Source organism: Micromys minutus (genome assembly GCF_963924665.1).
Source record: "Micromys minutus genome assembly, chromosome: 24".
Lineage (NCBI taxonomy): Eukaryota > Metazoa > Chordata > Mammalia > Rodentia > Muridae > Micromys > Micromys minutus.
In genome coordinates, this window is record NC_137959.1 from 28,526,516 (window position 1) to 28,541,187 (window position 14,672).

The following is a 14,672-nucleotide window of genomic DNA, read 5'->3' on the forward strand; positions in this document are numbered from 1 at the left end:
CTCCTTCCTGCTCTGTGTGCATGCATGGTCTTTGGTAACATGTTGCATGACCAGATATATGTAATAAATAGTAGTTATATTAACAATTGCAAAACCATCTTCTGATCCTTTGAAAGTGCCAGCATTGGTAACAACAAAAATTAGGTTTGTTGAAATGTTAATTTTTAAAATGCAAATGAATTAATGCTCTTGCGCTCTTTTCAGGGATTCAGTTTTAGACTCTGGGCAGATAGCTTTACAAATGTTGGCTCCAGGTTTTATCTGTTGTTTGATGACAAGAAAACTCAAGGGACTCTTACTTGTTAGTAAAGCTTTGAGGGGAAACTAGAAATTTAAACATTGTTTGGGCTGCAAATAATATTTTTAATTTCTTTTTTTAAGAATTATTAATTTTATTTTACATGAATACACTGTCCATTACAGATGGTTGTGAGCCACCTTGTGGTTGCTGGGAATTGAACTCAGGACCTCTGGAAGAACAATCAATGCTCTTAACCACTGAGCCATCTCTCCAGCCCATATTTTTAATTTCTAAGGGCCAAGGCTATAATCCAGTGGTAGAACATTGTCTAGCTTGCACAAGCCCCGTCCCAGCATTAAAAAATCTTTCTTTAAAGATTTTAGTTTTATCCAGGCAGTAATGGTGAGCACACCTTTAATCCCAGCCTTTGGGAGTCAGTGGCAAGTGGATCTCTGGGATTTCGAGGCCAACCTGATCTACGTAGTGAGTTCTAAAACAGCCAGGGCCACACAGAGAAACCCTGTCTTGAAAACAAACAAAAACAAACAAACAAAGATTTTAACTTTAGTTATGAACATTGGTGTTTACAAGTGCATACAGTTGTCCCACAGAGAGCAGAGAGAGTGTTAGATTCCCTGGAGGTGGAGTCACTGAGTGTGAAGCACCTGACACGGTGCTGAAAACTGAACTCTGGTCCTCTTCAAAAGCAGCAAATACTCCTAACTGCTGAGTCATCCCTCCAACCCCCGCCCCAACATGTTTAATTTAAAAATTATTTGGGAAGAGGACAGAGAGGGTAAAACATGTGTGAATATAATAATATGTTTTGTACTTGTATGAAACTGTCGAGATAAAATCCATTATTACATATAATCAATATATGCTAGTAAGTGTTTAATTCTAAAGAGACATAGAGGATAAAGAAACAGTCTTCTTTTCCATGTTGAGCCGCTGTTGCCATTTTGTAGGAAATCATCCTCTGGAACGGTACCTCTGGACCATCCAGGGAGGGCTGAGTTATCCTTCACAAAGGATCGGGGTCTGTACACCGCACACAGCCACTCAGACCCATGTCTGAGATGGATGCTTAGACTGCAGAGCTGGCAGACGCTGGTCTTAAATTCTGAGCTCTGGTTTTTAATATTTTCCAACCTGAAATGTTGGCAGGTCCTGCCAGAGATTTGCTCCTGTCCTTGGTGGTCCCTGCGCCTCCTCCTCAGCAACGGTATCGCTCGCAGCTTGACGACAAGGCAGGGAAAGCCTCGTGCTGGAAGGAGCCTGAGCTAAAGGAAGCCGGGCAGCTGGTTCCCAATGATGTGGTATGGCCCCTCCCTCCTCTCCCCTCCCCCTTACCAGAAAAGACACAGCATCCTGACTAGAACTGCCCAGGGCCCACAGGAGCACCACTGCCATGGACACTTAGACATTCCAGAACCAAAATAGGGAAAAGGCAGGTGGTACAAACAGGAATACAGACGTTGTTAGGACTGGAACATACAGGTTCTTTGGGAATGAGTCCTAGTCCAAATCCAAATCTCCCAAAGAAATACTTGAAAGGGCAAGGCGAGGAAGCCGACAAAAACTCTAAGGTAAAAATATATAGGATCACACTGTTGAGAACCATAACGTGGTCCCAGTGATGGAAGGCAAAGGCCATCTTTGTCCCTTCTGCTGGAGCAGAGAGCCTCAGAGCAGCTGCCATATTTGAATATCTGGATGCAGCTTTTGGAAAGAAAGAATAATCTTATAGTCCTCGGTTTCTGTTTTCTTGCCTTCCGCGGGGTTTTAAGCGCCACGCTGGGCCCTAGAAACTTCTGATTAATGACTCAGAATGTCAGCCCCTTGCAAAGCCACCTCTGTTCAGCAAGAGTCAGGTACACAGGATCAGTTTGAACTGTGCTTACTGTAAATCAAACTTGTATCGAGGCCACACAGCTGCACCTCGTTCTGTCTGTCGCTAGAGGAAAAGGCCCTACTCAGGAATTCATATTCTTAACGTTGGCACATTGTTTTCTGGTCTAAAGGAAAGTCTGAAGCAAAAACTGGTCAAAGTGCTGGAGGAAAACCTTATTTTGTCAGAAAAAATTCAGCAGCTGGAGGGAGCCTCAGCCGCCTCGATCGTGAGTGGGCACCCATCTCACACACGTGGTAAGTTAGGAAAGTGAAATTGCCCAAAATAACTGTTGGTAAATGACCTGTTTAATGAGCTCCATCAGCTAAGGGCTGCTTCTGGTTTCCTTTAGCCATTATTTGTCTTTGGGACTTAATGGAAATTATGGCCTTACCTCAGAGAGTCCTTTTATTTCTGTGGTGCTAGGAATCTAACCTAGGCTGGATCCCCAGAAAATTGTGATGTAGGTATCTTTAAATTACCACATAAACCTTTGAGTTCGTGTGTAACATATATGAACGATGTTTTTAGAATGGCACTGCCTTTTGTCATCACAGCAGGAGAAAATGGATAAGGAGATAATACAGCTCCACAGCCCAACAATGAGTACCACCAGAATTTCTGAATTATTTCTTCCAGATAACCTCCATAAGATACACATTCTACTCAAAAACTTAAATTGTACCATGATTTTTAAAGATAATTTACATACAAAATATATTCATCTTAAGTCTGACTCTAACGGAAATATAAAACACCTGTGTAACTCCAGAAAGTTGCCTTATATACCTGTGTAGTCATTTTCCCCCAGTGCCCCAGCAACCACAGCTCTTTCTTCATCCTCACTTAATGGCACTGATTAAATGGCCCCGGCAACTCCCCAGGTGTTGCATGAGTAGACTTCATTTGTCTGTCAAATTCTATGCTGTTGTTTCTAATATTTTTATTGCCATAAAGCTGCCTTTGCTTCTGTATACCGTGGAGAATGTTGGTAACTTTAAAGAGACCCCGACTATTGCAAAGGGGGTTTTCTGAGGCCACCTTTCTCCCCTAGTGGAGCTGTTTCCTGGAGCTGCTGGACAAAGACTGGTGCACATTTCAGACTTTTCCTAGGAGAAGTCAAAGGGCATAGACATTTTACACATTTCTAAGTCACTCTGCAGAAGTGTGGTTTTTATTAAGCACATCAGCATTTGAGCTCCCTTTCCACTTCTTCTTTCCAAATACTACTTTTTTCTTTTTATTTTTTTTAGATTTGTTTATATGAGTACACTGTAGCTGTCTTCAGACACACCAGAGGAGGGCATCAGATCCCATTACAGATGGTTGTGAGCCACCATGTGGGTGCTGGGAATTGAACTCAGGACCTCTGGAAGAGCAGTCAGTGATTTTAACTGCTGAGCCATCTCTCCAGCCCCCAAATACTACTTTTGTCTGTTTTGTTTTGTGCTTTGTTTTGTTTTGTTCTTGAGACAGGGTTTCTCTGTGTATCCCTGGCTATCCTGGAACTCACTCTGTGGACCAGGTCAGTTGAAACTCAGAGATTCACCTGCCTCTGCCTCCCAAGTGCTGAGATTAAATATGTGCACTACCATGCCCAGCTGAAAATGCTACCTTTTCTCTTCAGGTTTGCCATTGTGATAAGTGAAAAACAATACTCACTTAAGTATTGGTTTCCACTATTTCAGTATTGTCATAGGTTTTGGCCTATATTTTAAAGTCTACCCTCAACTTCAAACCTCTAGCCCAGCTTTCCTAAGTAAATACAGCACTCTCACAGCTGTGAGAAATTTGATGTGCAAGCATTGAGCTGCCACTGTTAAACTAACACCTGGTGATAGTCACAAAACGCAGACCAAATGGAAGCATCAATCTTCTATTTTGAGAAATAATCCTTTCATTCAGCCGTAAGGCCTGGTTCTGTATGGTGGCTTACTGGGAGGTTACTGAAGCTATAGCATTCCCGATTTTCACCTTCCAGACCCTGCCATTCAGAATGTGATCCATGGTGGCATCACCTGGGAGCTTGTTAGACTAGAGTATATTAGCCCTCTCCACCACCTAGGGCGTCAGAATCTATTTTTAACAAGATCCCAAGTGACTGTAAGCACATTAGTGTTTTCAGAGCATTATTTTAGAAAACTGGCTCTTCTAGGACCAGGGTTCTGTGTTCTCACCTACCTCAGGGCTGCAGGCAGGTGTAGAGAGAGGGCAGGTTTGCCCCCCAGGTCCTCTTGGCCCTGTGTACAGGGGGTACTGTGGGCCATGGTCATCAGCTGTTGTGAACCTGGAAAGTTGGTGCACACAACTGTACCTGGCTGGACTATAATTCAGTCCTGTTGCCAAATGCCATGTTCTTGTCAAATAACCCCTGTCTCCAAGGGAGGGAATGGTGGGCATGTGATGTATATATGGGGGGCACAGTCAAGGTGCTCCTGAGTACTTGAGCTCTACTCAAAAGTGAGCTTGGAGTCCTGCTCACTCCTTGGCTGTTGTACCTTTTGTAGACGATCTTCTGAGAAAAAACCAACAGCTCACCATACAGGTGGCTTGCCTGAACCAGGAGCTGACTCAGCTGAAAAGGCTAGAGGAGACAGTTGCTCTTCTCCATGAGAGTCAGAGGTAGGAGCAGGCCTGGCTGGCTTCCGAGCGTGTGTTCACTCCTCTTTATCTCCTCTGCTTTTCTTGGAAGCTAGAATCCACACCTGTGTAAATTAGTGCAGTCTGTATGTAAATCTCCTGGACTTGGCCAGTTAGCCCGGGATCAAAGGACTGCTTTAGTACTGCTATGATACACCAGGGACAAACTTTGTTGGCGGTGGGTTGCAACCACTCAATAATTGGTTTCTCAGTGGCTGTAATAGGACTCTAGGGTCATCCAATTGTTTTGGTCATTACCAACACCTCCGATCAGCCATCTGGCTCCTCTGGAAAGTGTTTGCTATTGGCCCAAAAGACTCACCAAGAGCACTCAGTAGGGAGTAATAGGGAAAAGAATCTAAAGAATCTATAACATCAGCCTCTTCACAGAGAAAGCACCCTCAAGCTGAAGCCTGGACACACCTGGGAGTGGGGGTGGTGGCTTAAGGCAGCAGGCGAGCGAGCCATGGAAAGTTCTTGAAAAGTTGACTTGCCGGCCTACCTCTGCTGGGACTCTCACTGATGTTTACAAAATCAAAACCCTTACCTTTAAACCCAGATCTCACCACTGATTTTCAGTAGAGTAGCATTAAAGCCAGAAGGTCAGATCCCAGCCCTTTCTGGATGGCTTTAAAAGACAAAACCCCAAAAAGCTCCACAACTTTTCAGCTGGACATGGTGGCACCTGGCACTTAGGGGGTCAGTACTTCAAGGACAGCCTCAGCTACATAGTGAGTTTAAGGGTAGTGTGTACCCCCTGAGACTCTCTTAAAAACAAACAAACAACCAAACTCTTTTATAGTTATTTCAAGCTTTATAGAGTAAATATAATAGCGTAAGCCGTGGTTCTCAAACCTAGGTCTGCACGGGAATTACAGGAAGGATTTGTTGAGACACAGATTGCTGGGTCCCAGGCCAGAGTTCTGATTGGCACTGTAGGCTGGGAGCTTGAGAAATCTGCATTTCTGGTGTTTGCAGGCTGTGCTGTGGCTACTTACTGGTCTGGGGCCCACACTGTGAACACATGAGAGCGCTTCCTGAGGGACGAGCTCTCAGAACCCATCTCACATGGACTTGAGACACTGTATTTCCCCAGGCTGCTCAGCTCATTTGTTTTATTTTTACTTTGATGCTTAGGGAATTTTTTGTTTATCTTGTTGGTATAGTTTTATATAACATACCATCATCCCAAAGTCAAGTCCATAAATAAGGTAAATCAGAAGTGTTGACTGTTTCCTCTTACCGGCCTTCTGTAGTGCTGTTATCTGTTCATCTTTTATGCATAAAAACCACAGGTGTTATTTATTTAATTCATTTTTTTAATTTTTAAAAATGTTTTATTTATATGCATGGATACTTCGCCTGCACGCATGCCTGGTACCCATGGAATTCAGAAGAGGGTTCCGGGATCCTCTGGAACTGTAGTTACTGATGGTGTGAGCCACCATGTGGGTGCCGGGAATTGAACTGGAATTCTCTGAAAAAGCAGCCAGTGTTCTGTGAGTCACCTTTCAGGTCTGCTTTAACTTGTTTGTTTGTGGGATGGAGGATCAAATGTGCTGGAATATGTGGAGGTCAGCATCTTTTCTTCTACCATGAGGGTCCCAAGGATCAACCTCAGGTCATCAAGCATGCCCGCAAGCACCTTGAAAAACCAATTCACAATAGTCTGAGTTAGTTCTCAGTCCTTTATATAGATGCCTGGTACTCACTGTATGATTATACATTTAAAAAAATAGTTCTCTATTAATACCAGTTTAGATGAACAGTGTTTGACTTCCAAAAATAGCCTATTATGTGCTGTGGTGTGAACCCAGCAAGTGTGAGGTTTGTGTTTCAGTTCCCAGCACAACCACCCCAAACTGAACAGTGCTGGAATTAATACTATTTATATAACTTTTTTTTTTTTTTGAGACAAGATTTCTCTACATAGCACTAGCTGTCTTGGAACTCACTATGTAGACCAGGCTGGCCTCAAAGTCCCAGAGCCCCACCAGCCTCTGCCTCCTGAGTGCTGGGATTAAAGGTGTGCACCACTACACCTGGCCGTTCACACCATATTTTGTGCTGATTCGAGGATGGCTTTTAGTGCTGGATGACAATTCCGAGATCAAGAATGCAGCAGGGGCTTGTACCATTAGTCTGGTACAGACTCAGGCGGTGATTAGGGAGTGGGGGTTGACGGCCTGATGAGATGCCGGGGTCCCTCATCAGGAAAGGGCTTTGGAAAGAATGGAAGAACCATCCCTACAATGTGAGATACAGCACTGCTTCAGTGAGTCTGGAATGCAGCCCATGAACTTAACAAAGGAGCCGTGGTCTGCTTTTAAAACAACCCACATACACTGCACAGCCCACTACACGTTTGTGTTTAGTAGCCCTGTCAGCCCTGGATGGCATGTGCTTTGCTTTTGTGACTTCATGACGGCCTTTTCCCCCTGGGCCTCAGGTCCCTGGTGGTAACTAATGAGTATCTGCTGCAGCAGCTGAATAAAGAACAGAAAGGTTATTCCGGGAAATCGCTCCTGCCTCCCGAGAAGAGTCATCCTTTGGGGAGATCGTCACCCTTTGGGAAAAGCACGCTGTCTTCCTCCTCACCAATGGTACATGACACGGGTCAGTACCTAATACAGAGTGTCCCGGAAGCTGACCCTGAGCCTAGTCTGTGGAGCTAGCACTGCAGCCTTCCCCACCAGCTCCCCCACCCATGGAGACGCTCAGTGCCACTGTCCCTGGGGTGGGTACTGGTGTTTACCCCCAAAGATTAAGAAAAACTTATAATGATTACTTTATATTGTCCCTCTTTTATTTTTCCATTTATTTCCTCCCATTTGGTCATTCTTTCCTTCTGCCCACACAAATTGTTGGCACTTGGTCCTAGGCACCATTTCACACAGAAACATTTGATTGAAAATGTCAGAAAGGAAAAAATAGTGGACACTTTTCAGTGTCCTTTGAGGCTGTGGTGGAAAATTACAAAAGAACATCTGTCACTTTCTTTTGTGTTAGAAGAACTTCCAAAGATGGAAAGGTTTGGAGCCTCATCCTGCCACAGTGCAAGTGTATATACTCTGGAGGAGCCCCGGGCCTGCTAAGACTCAGGTGATGGTCCTCAGAGGTTGATCTAATTAGAGCTTGGAATAAGAGCATGTGGGCGAATGTTGGGGTCCATGCCGAAGCTCTAGTGAAGTCCTGGTGTGTAGTGGGTCTCACAGATTAGGATGCTAACGGAAAGATGCAGAGCCTCTTAGATTTGGGTGCAGAGTCTGGCGGTCCCTGAAGGATCATGGGTCAGGGGTACAGTGGGATGTGGTACCACAGGAGTGTGTGATAGGACACCAGTCTTTGTCTGGAGAATGCAATGTCAGGAAAATGTCCCCAGACGACAGTCAAATGAGACCTGAGAATAAGCAGGTTACTAGGCAAAGCATAGGACCAAAGGCAAGAACAAGAGGAGAGCTGCAGCTTTGCTGTGTCACAAAGGGAGTGGCACCTCTCCAGGGCTGGGGGCTGGGGAGGCAGAGGAGCCTGGCTGCATGGCTCCTTGCAGGTTTTCCACTAAGGGGCAGAAGGGTAGAGGCATGCATTTAAAAGGCCTCCTCTGCAAGGAGAGCAGCTGACAGTGGAACAGGACAGGCTAAGCTCGAGGAAGCTGGACAGCAGAGGCAGCAGGAACAGGCCCACCCGAGGTGCGGCTCGTGAGCATGCCTGGGCTCAGTGCCATTTCCCACATGAGGACTATGCATTCTCTGGTCCTGATAGATCAGGCATCTTAAACCTCAGTGGGTCTGCTTCTCCACCACCTTTCTCCAGAGCTGCCAATGTTGCCAGAAAACAAAACGCTGTCACTCTGATGCTGCTTCACCTATAAAGCCCTGTCAGAAAGAGAGGCCAGGGGCTAAGACACTGATTCATGGCCCTAACTCGCATGCTGTGCAGGGAAGGAGTCCTGTGCCACTTTGTGGGTTGTGAAGCCCCCCATGTTTCTGAATTGTAAATAAATCCACAAACATCTGGGCTTATCTGGCTTTTCAAGAGGAGCCATAAGCTTTTGGTCCTCGTGTCCCACAAAAGCCACTTCTCTGTCTCCCTGTCCCATTAAGATGTCTCCATAGAGCCGAAGCCTTGACTAGAAAGGGGGATGTCTGAGTTGTCACATTTTGGAAACAACTCGGCACAAACCACCTGGCAGTGCAATCCACTGTGGGCAAACATTGTCTTTCTTTGCACCATCGATCCACCTCTTCCTGCTCAAGTATGAGCCCAGCATCTGCACAGAGCTCCTCTAAAGAGAAGCAAAGAACCCTGGCACACTAAGCCACCTCCATGGCCATCTCCCTTTGTCACAGGAAATGGCAAGTCCTGACTCTGGCTGGCCATTCTCAGGCTGCTGGCACTCCTGAGGAAGTAAGTCCTCTCAGATTCTGATTTTTCTTGATGTGTCATGTAGTCCTAGGGACAGAAGGTAGCTAAGATAATGTCAAGGGAAAGGCCATAGTTGTCACCATGCAGGGCTAGCTGGACCCAACGTGGAGGACAGAGAAAAATCTCTGGAGCGAGACAAGTAGAGGCTAGTACTCTAAACCTGTCCTACAGTGGAAGAGAAGAAAGCAAATCTGGTGTGCAACCAGTTCTCAGGGAAGTCTCTGCCTGGACAGACTTCTCCACTGTAGAGAGGTGTTTCATGGGGTGTCCTTGTCAGCCAAGCCTTGCTAGAGAAGGTACTCACGGTTTTTAACCACAGGAGTCTCCCTGGCCCTAAGTGGACCTTGAGCTGCTTCTGGCTCTATGTGCCTTTTCCAAGAAAAACAAAGGATCTTTCTCCTACTGTGTGGAGTCTAGGGTCAGGCAATACCCCCCCCACCCCTTTCTCCAGGCCATCCCACCAGTAAGGAATAACAGGCTGCCCATTCCCTCCTCATTAGCTGTCTTCCCACCCCCACCCACTCCCAGATCTCTAGCTGAGAGGGAGGCCCACGTATGGACACAGGTAAACCCACTTGCTGTGATGATCTTTCAGTAAGTAGAAGCTGGAAGGATCTAGGATTTCCATAGCTCACTAACATGAAGCTTGTGATTCAAACGGGTTTCCAAGGCTAGATGGAGGGACTGCTTCTTTACTGCTGAGCAGGGGAAAGCTGGAACTCTTCCCAGGTAGCTTAAGAGGGACATCCCAGTGAAGAGCCAGCCTCTGGCATCTGGAAGACAGGTGCCAGCCTGGGCTCTCTGCTTTCCACCTGACCTTTCTTCATCCCTGTCCGGCTGACACCATTTCTCTGCATGTCTCCTCCCCACATGGTTGGGCTTAAGCCCATTGTGAGCAGAACATCCCAGGACAGCCTGTGGGGATGGGGTACACAGAAAGAAGTTACTGGTGAGCACGGGTCTCTGAATCCTAGAAGCTACCCTCTCATGGACAGGCCGTGAGTCCACAGCAGGGAAGTGAAGAGTATGCTTGGGGACAGCGCTAGGCAAACACCAGGGACTCCAAGGACTGATGATCTGAAAAGGAACAGAATGGTGAACATACGGGAGGGAGTCGGCCAGAAGTCCCTCACTGTGGGGCACCAGGCTTATCACTGGCCATTGGGTCCGTTGTTTTGGAGGAACGGTGTTGGGGCCCGCTGTGCCAGAGCAGGGCTGGCATGAGGGCCGGCTTTATGGTTCAGGACTCATCTGCTGAAACCTTTTTCTTCCCTTGGCCTCCATTTCCTCAGCCATGGAGTTAGGGAATCAACTGTTTATTCTCTAGTTCTTTCTAGCCCCGAATATTCTGAGATTCTGGGCTAGAACCCAAAATGCCTTACCCGAGTAGCCCCCTGTTGGCAGCCACAGAGCTGAGGCCTGGCCCTGAGCCTCTGCCAAGGCTTGGTCCAGGCCAATTCTGATGTTTCATCCTTCCTCCTGTGCAAATGTTGAGAGCAGATTGAGGCCTTATTGATTAGACAACAGACTGTGATGTCATCGCCCTAGGGTCAGGGTCCAGTGAAAAGCTCTGCACCTCCCTAAGGCTGTCTTGGACAGTCTGGCTCTGCTCTGCACTAATGGGAAGGACTCACTAATGGAAGGAGATATCATCTATCCTTGGCATGGTTGCCAGAGGGAATAAAGAGCCCAGCAGGGTGTGTGTGCACGAGGGGTTGATAGGGGCATTGCAGTGTGAATGACCCCATCACCTTAGACGCAGTCAGTCCATCATGGTACAAAAGGTATCTTTATTGAGGTCTGGGTAAGAATTAGGCACTTGGCCAGAGCAGCAGCTTAAATATGAGGCAAGCAGGCAAGAGTCAGCCATGCCTGGGACCAGGCTGGGGCGGTGAGGATATAGGCACTGACTCCCAGACAGACGTCAGGGAGACAGGAAGAAGGGACACAGCAGTCCGGGTCAGAGGCCTGATGGGATGGCCTTGGGACTGGGCAGGAAGCTCTTAGTGGCAGATCCAGCAGGGAGGGAGCCAGGCTTTCTTGTTCCACGTGACCCTGAGCCCCAGGCTTGGGCCTCCAGTGGGACAGCCTCCCCAGGGGCTTTGGCAGGTGTCACTTCTTCACCTTGGCATCATAGGTGCCTGCGTTCTTGTAGGCACTCACGTAGCCACTGTCGTCCAGGATGTCCTGCCGTCCAGCGATGCCCTTCCCTTTGCCGCTCTCATCAAAGCGTTCTTTGTGGGAGCCTGTGTACTTACTGGTGTCCGTCAGCCGGTCCACAGCACCACCTGTCTTAGCTTTCTGTTTGGATAGAGTTCCCACAGAGTCATCTGAGAGGGAACCTGGCCCATCCCACCCACCCCCACTGAGATCCCCCACATCCATCTCAGTGGCAGGGCTGGCTGGACACTTACAGTGACACCAAGGTTGGCTGGTTCCTTGCCCGCTATCAGCTGGCAGATGGCGTCAAAGGCCTCTTCCTTGGTCTTCCCCTTGAACCTCTTGGTTGCCAGCTCTTCCAGAGCCTTCTTGAACTCCTCATAGTTGATTACTCTAGCAGATTTCGCCCTGCCAGGTACCATGTGCATCGTAAGGACTCCCCCTTTTGAGATCCTCCCTGATTCCAACCCCCCAACTCCCCACTTTCTGGAAACAAGAGAAACAGGGGTTTCCCGGCGCTCACTTGACTTTGGAGAAGACGATGTCAACGTCGGTACCCGTCACAGCCTTTCCGTCAGCCACCTTGCAGTCCTTGCACAGCTTGGCCCAGTTCTTGCCATTCATCTCTTGCCCGCTGGCCTTGGGATCGCCATGGATGGCAAACTTCCGGAAGCTCTCCTCCAGCCCAGCTATGTCCGTGCTTGCGGCCATGCCACCCTGTAGGGATCCACCTCAGTCAGCTCCCCGCCAAGCTACTCCCACTTCCTCTAGACCCAGAATGCCTCCTCTACTGCCTCAAATCCTGTGAGCTCTGAGTTGGCAGCTCTTGAGTCCCTCAGGACTGGGCTGCCGAGGGAGAGAGGGGTTAGCACCTTGTGCCTGCCTATGCCCAGAGCCAAGGGAGAGCTATGGGTAGAAAGGTGCTGTTGCTCGGTGCCAGCCCTGGATCTCAATGGGGCTCAGAAGATGAAGTCATGATGCCCACACGGCCCTGGGAACAGAGAGGCACTGTCCAGAAAGACTGAGGATAGCAGCTAGGGCCATGGCTTTGTCTGTCCCTGGCACAAAGCCTGGTTGGGCTGGAAGTGGGGGTGGTGGCAGAAAAGCCTCCCCGAAAACTCCATGTCAATCTGGGCAGGTATGTAGCAAGGGCAGTGTCTCTATAAAGGTCATGGAGACCTAGGGAGGCTCAGCCTAAGCCTGACAATAGAGTAAGAGCCAGGGCAGCAGTGCATGCCCTAGGCAGGGGCGCAGCTGGCCCAGCCCTGGCCTTGTTACTATTTGCTGTTAAACAAAAACATGAGGGGAGCAGGAACTTGGGTCTGGCCTGGCCACAGTTTGTGAAGCCTGGAGACAGTTGCTAAGGGAGGGTGGTGCTGCTTGGAGAGTGTTGCTAAGGGTAGGATGGTGTCAGGGCGGCTTCAGGGAGAAGCTCCCAGTGCTGCTGGGCTGGGCTGGGCTGGGCTAGGGATCGGGCCCACGGGTGGGGCATACCAGCACTCCCTGAGCCTAGGGCACAACCGTGGCTTCCTGGCCCCTTGCCACTGATTGAAGCTGTAGCTTCCAGTCAGTGGAGCTTAAGAGTGGGAAACTGGAAGCAACCTAGGTAGAGGCTTAGACAGTAGCCCCTAAGCTCCCCCATGCTGCCAGTAGAAACACGGTCAATCCTTCACTGACCCACAGTCCCCTCATCTACACTCAGTCTTCCCCTAAGGCCTTCTTATCACTGAGCACGACTATACCAGTCCATGTTCCCATAGCTCAACTTCAGAGCCCTGGCTCTCCACACCCTCCGTCCTGTACCACTGACCATACCCACAGCCCTGTACTGAGTTTGACCCTTTTTCCATTTCCATCCCCACACAGACACTAAGACCCCTACATTGAAACTCCTCCCCAGCATGCCCACAGCCCTGCAGTAAAGTGCATGTCCCACTACAGACCCCTGACCACACCCTCATCAGATCTCCACTGCAGATCTCTGACCACACCCTGAACGTCCCTCCCCAAATCAAACCCTGTGCATGCACACTTGCATCTCCAGTTTTCATCCTTTTAATTCACATCCTGAAGACCCCAGCCACACTCGTTAACAGGACTCTGCATCCTTACAAGGGCCCCTGACCATACCCTTAGAGAACTCCTGTCCATCCATATGCCCACAGCTTCTGACACAGCCCTGCCTTGAAACCCCCCAATCTATTCAACAACACCCCCACTCTTCCATGCAAAGCGTTGAACACCCACCAGCACACACTCACACTGAGTTTCCTGACCACACCCTTAGCACTCCCTCTTTACTCATATACTAGAGCTATTGACACAGACCTGCCCTAAAGCCCCTCAGAGTCTAACCAGCATTGGCATCGCCATGCTCCGGCATCATGTTAAGACATACCACCATCACCACACCCACTGCAGCCTCCTGACCACACCCTTATTCTCAGCCACCGTCTTTACCTCTGCCTCTTAGAAAAAAAAGTGTGCAATGACCACAACCTGGCCCCCTGAACAGCTTCTTCTTCCATTACTAGTTGGTTCACACTGAAAGGGTTTTCCTTGTGACCACACCTACTCATCCATAACTTGCAATTTCTAAGACTGAGAAACCCAGAGATCGCACATTGTAGGGACCTCTGTGAGACTGTAATCCAGGTGGTACCACACGCCCTTTGCCTCTCCCAAGGTGCAAACCCGCTCAGGAACCCAAAGCCCTGTACACCAAGAGTAAATGTATCCAGGGGAGTTGATGCTTTTCGCAAGGAAATGGGAGGGTCCTGAGCCTATTGCTCACTTCTGTCTGTGGGAAAATGGATTTGGGGGTGTTGAGGTGGAGCAGAAGCACGGGCAGCTGCTCTGGGGTCCTCAGACCCTGGACACAGTGGTCACGCCTCTGTACTGAATCCGCTCGTCAGCTCCTGCTGGGACAGCTGCAGTCATCAATCAGCCTAGCAAGGAGGTGGGGGCGGGGTGTATGTGGAACCCTTGGGGCCAGGGCCGGGGTGCTCAGCTGATATCCTCAGCTCAGTACCATCCGAGGTTGGTTCAGGCTGCTCCCACCCACCCCTCCGTGTGGAGGATACGAATTAGGGTGGTCGATGTTCAATTCTCCTACCGGCGTCTACCTCTTGGCTGCTCCTGAGCGTGCCTTCGGTCAGGACCCAGGAACTGATGCTGGAGACCAGGAGGCTCCACAGCTCCGCTCCCTGCCGGCTCCCGGGCGGGACTGCAGCCCGAGCGCCTCCGTAGTATTATCCCCTGTTTCTCGGTAACCATAGAGACAGTGAGTCCCACCCCCTAGGCTGTCTCGGCGGG

General features: G+C 48.9%; 2 protein-coding genes across 3 annotated transcripts in view; one reads left to right on the forward strand and one right to left on the reverse strand.

The window, feature by feature from the left end:
* The window catches only part of LRRC36 (leucine rich repeat containing 36), a gene marked incomplete at its 5' end in the record, with an annotated part of 45,200 nt that extends 37,697 nt beyond the window's left edge, over window positions 1-7,503 (forward strand). The window contains 4 exons of the mRNA XM_080936767.1: window positions 1,409-1,560; window positions 2,266-2,389; window positions 4,640-4,754; window positions 7,222-7,503. Coding sequence (XP_080792893.1) covers window positions 1,409-1,560; window positions 2,266-2,389; window positions 4,640-4,754; window positions 7,222-7,447 — 617 coding nt within the window. The 3' untranslated portion in view covers window positions 7,448-7,503. The remainder of the gene's footprint in view (window positions 1-1,408; window positions 1,561-2,265; window positions 2,390-4,639; window positions 4,755-7,221) is intronic.
* A 3,476-nt stretch (window positions 7,504-10,979) lies between these two features.
* Window positions 10,980-14,616, reverse strand: TPPP3 (tubulin polymerization promoting protein family member 3). 2 transcript variants are annotated; one of them, XM_080937237.1, is made up of 4 exons: window positions 14,483-14,616; window positions 11,881-12,074; window positions 11,612-11,765; window positions 10,980-11,498 (listed from the first exon to the last, which is right to left on the reverse strand). In XM_080937237.1, the coding sequence occupies exons 2-4, from the start codon at window positions 12,066-12,068 to the stop codon at window positions 11,310-11,312; spliced, it is 531 nt and encodes a 176-aa protein (XP_080793363.1). In that variant the 5' UTR covers window positions 12,069-12,074; window positions 14,483-14,616; the 3' UTR covers window positions 10,980-11,309. The 2 variants fall into 2 exon arrangements, with proteins under 2 accessions (XP_080793363.1, XP_080793362.1); XM_080937236.1 differs by having other exon boundaries at window positions 14,473-14,603.
* Between the last annotated feature and the right edge of the window lie 56 nt (window positions 14,617-14,672).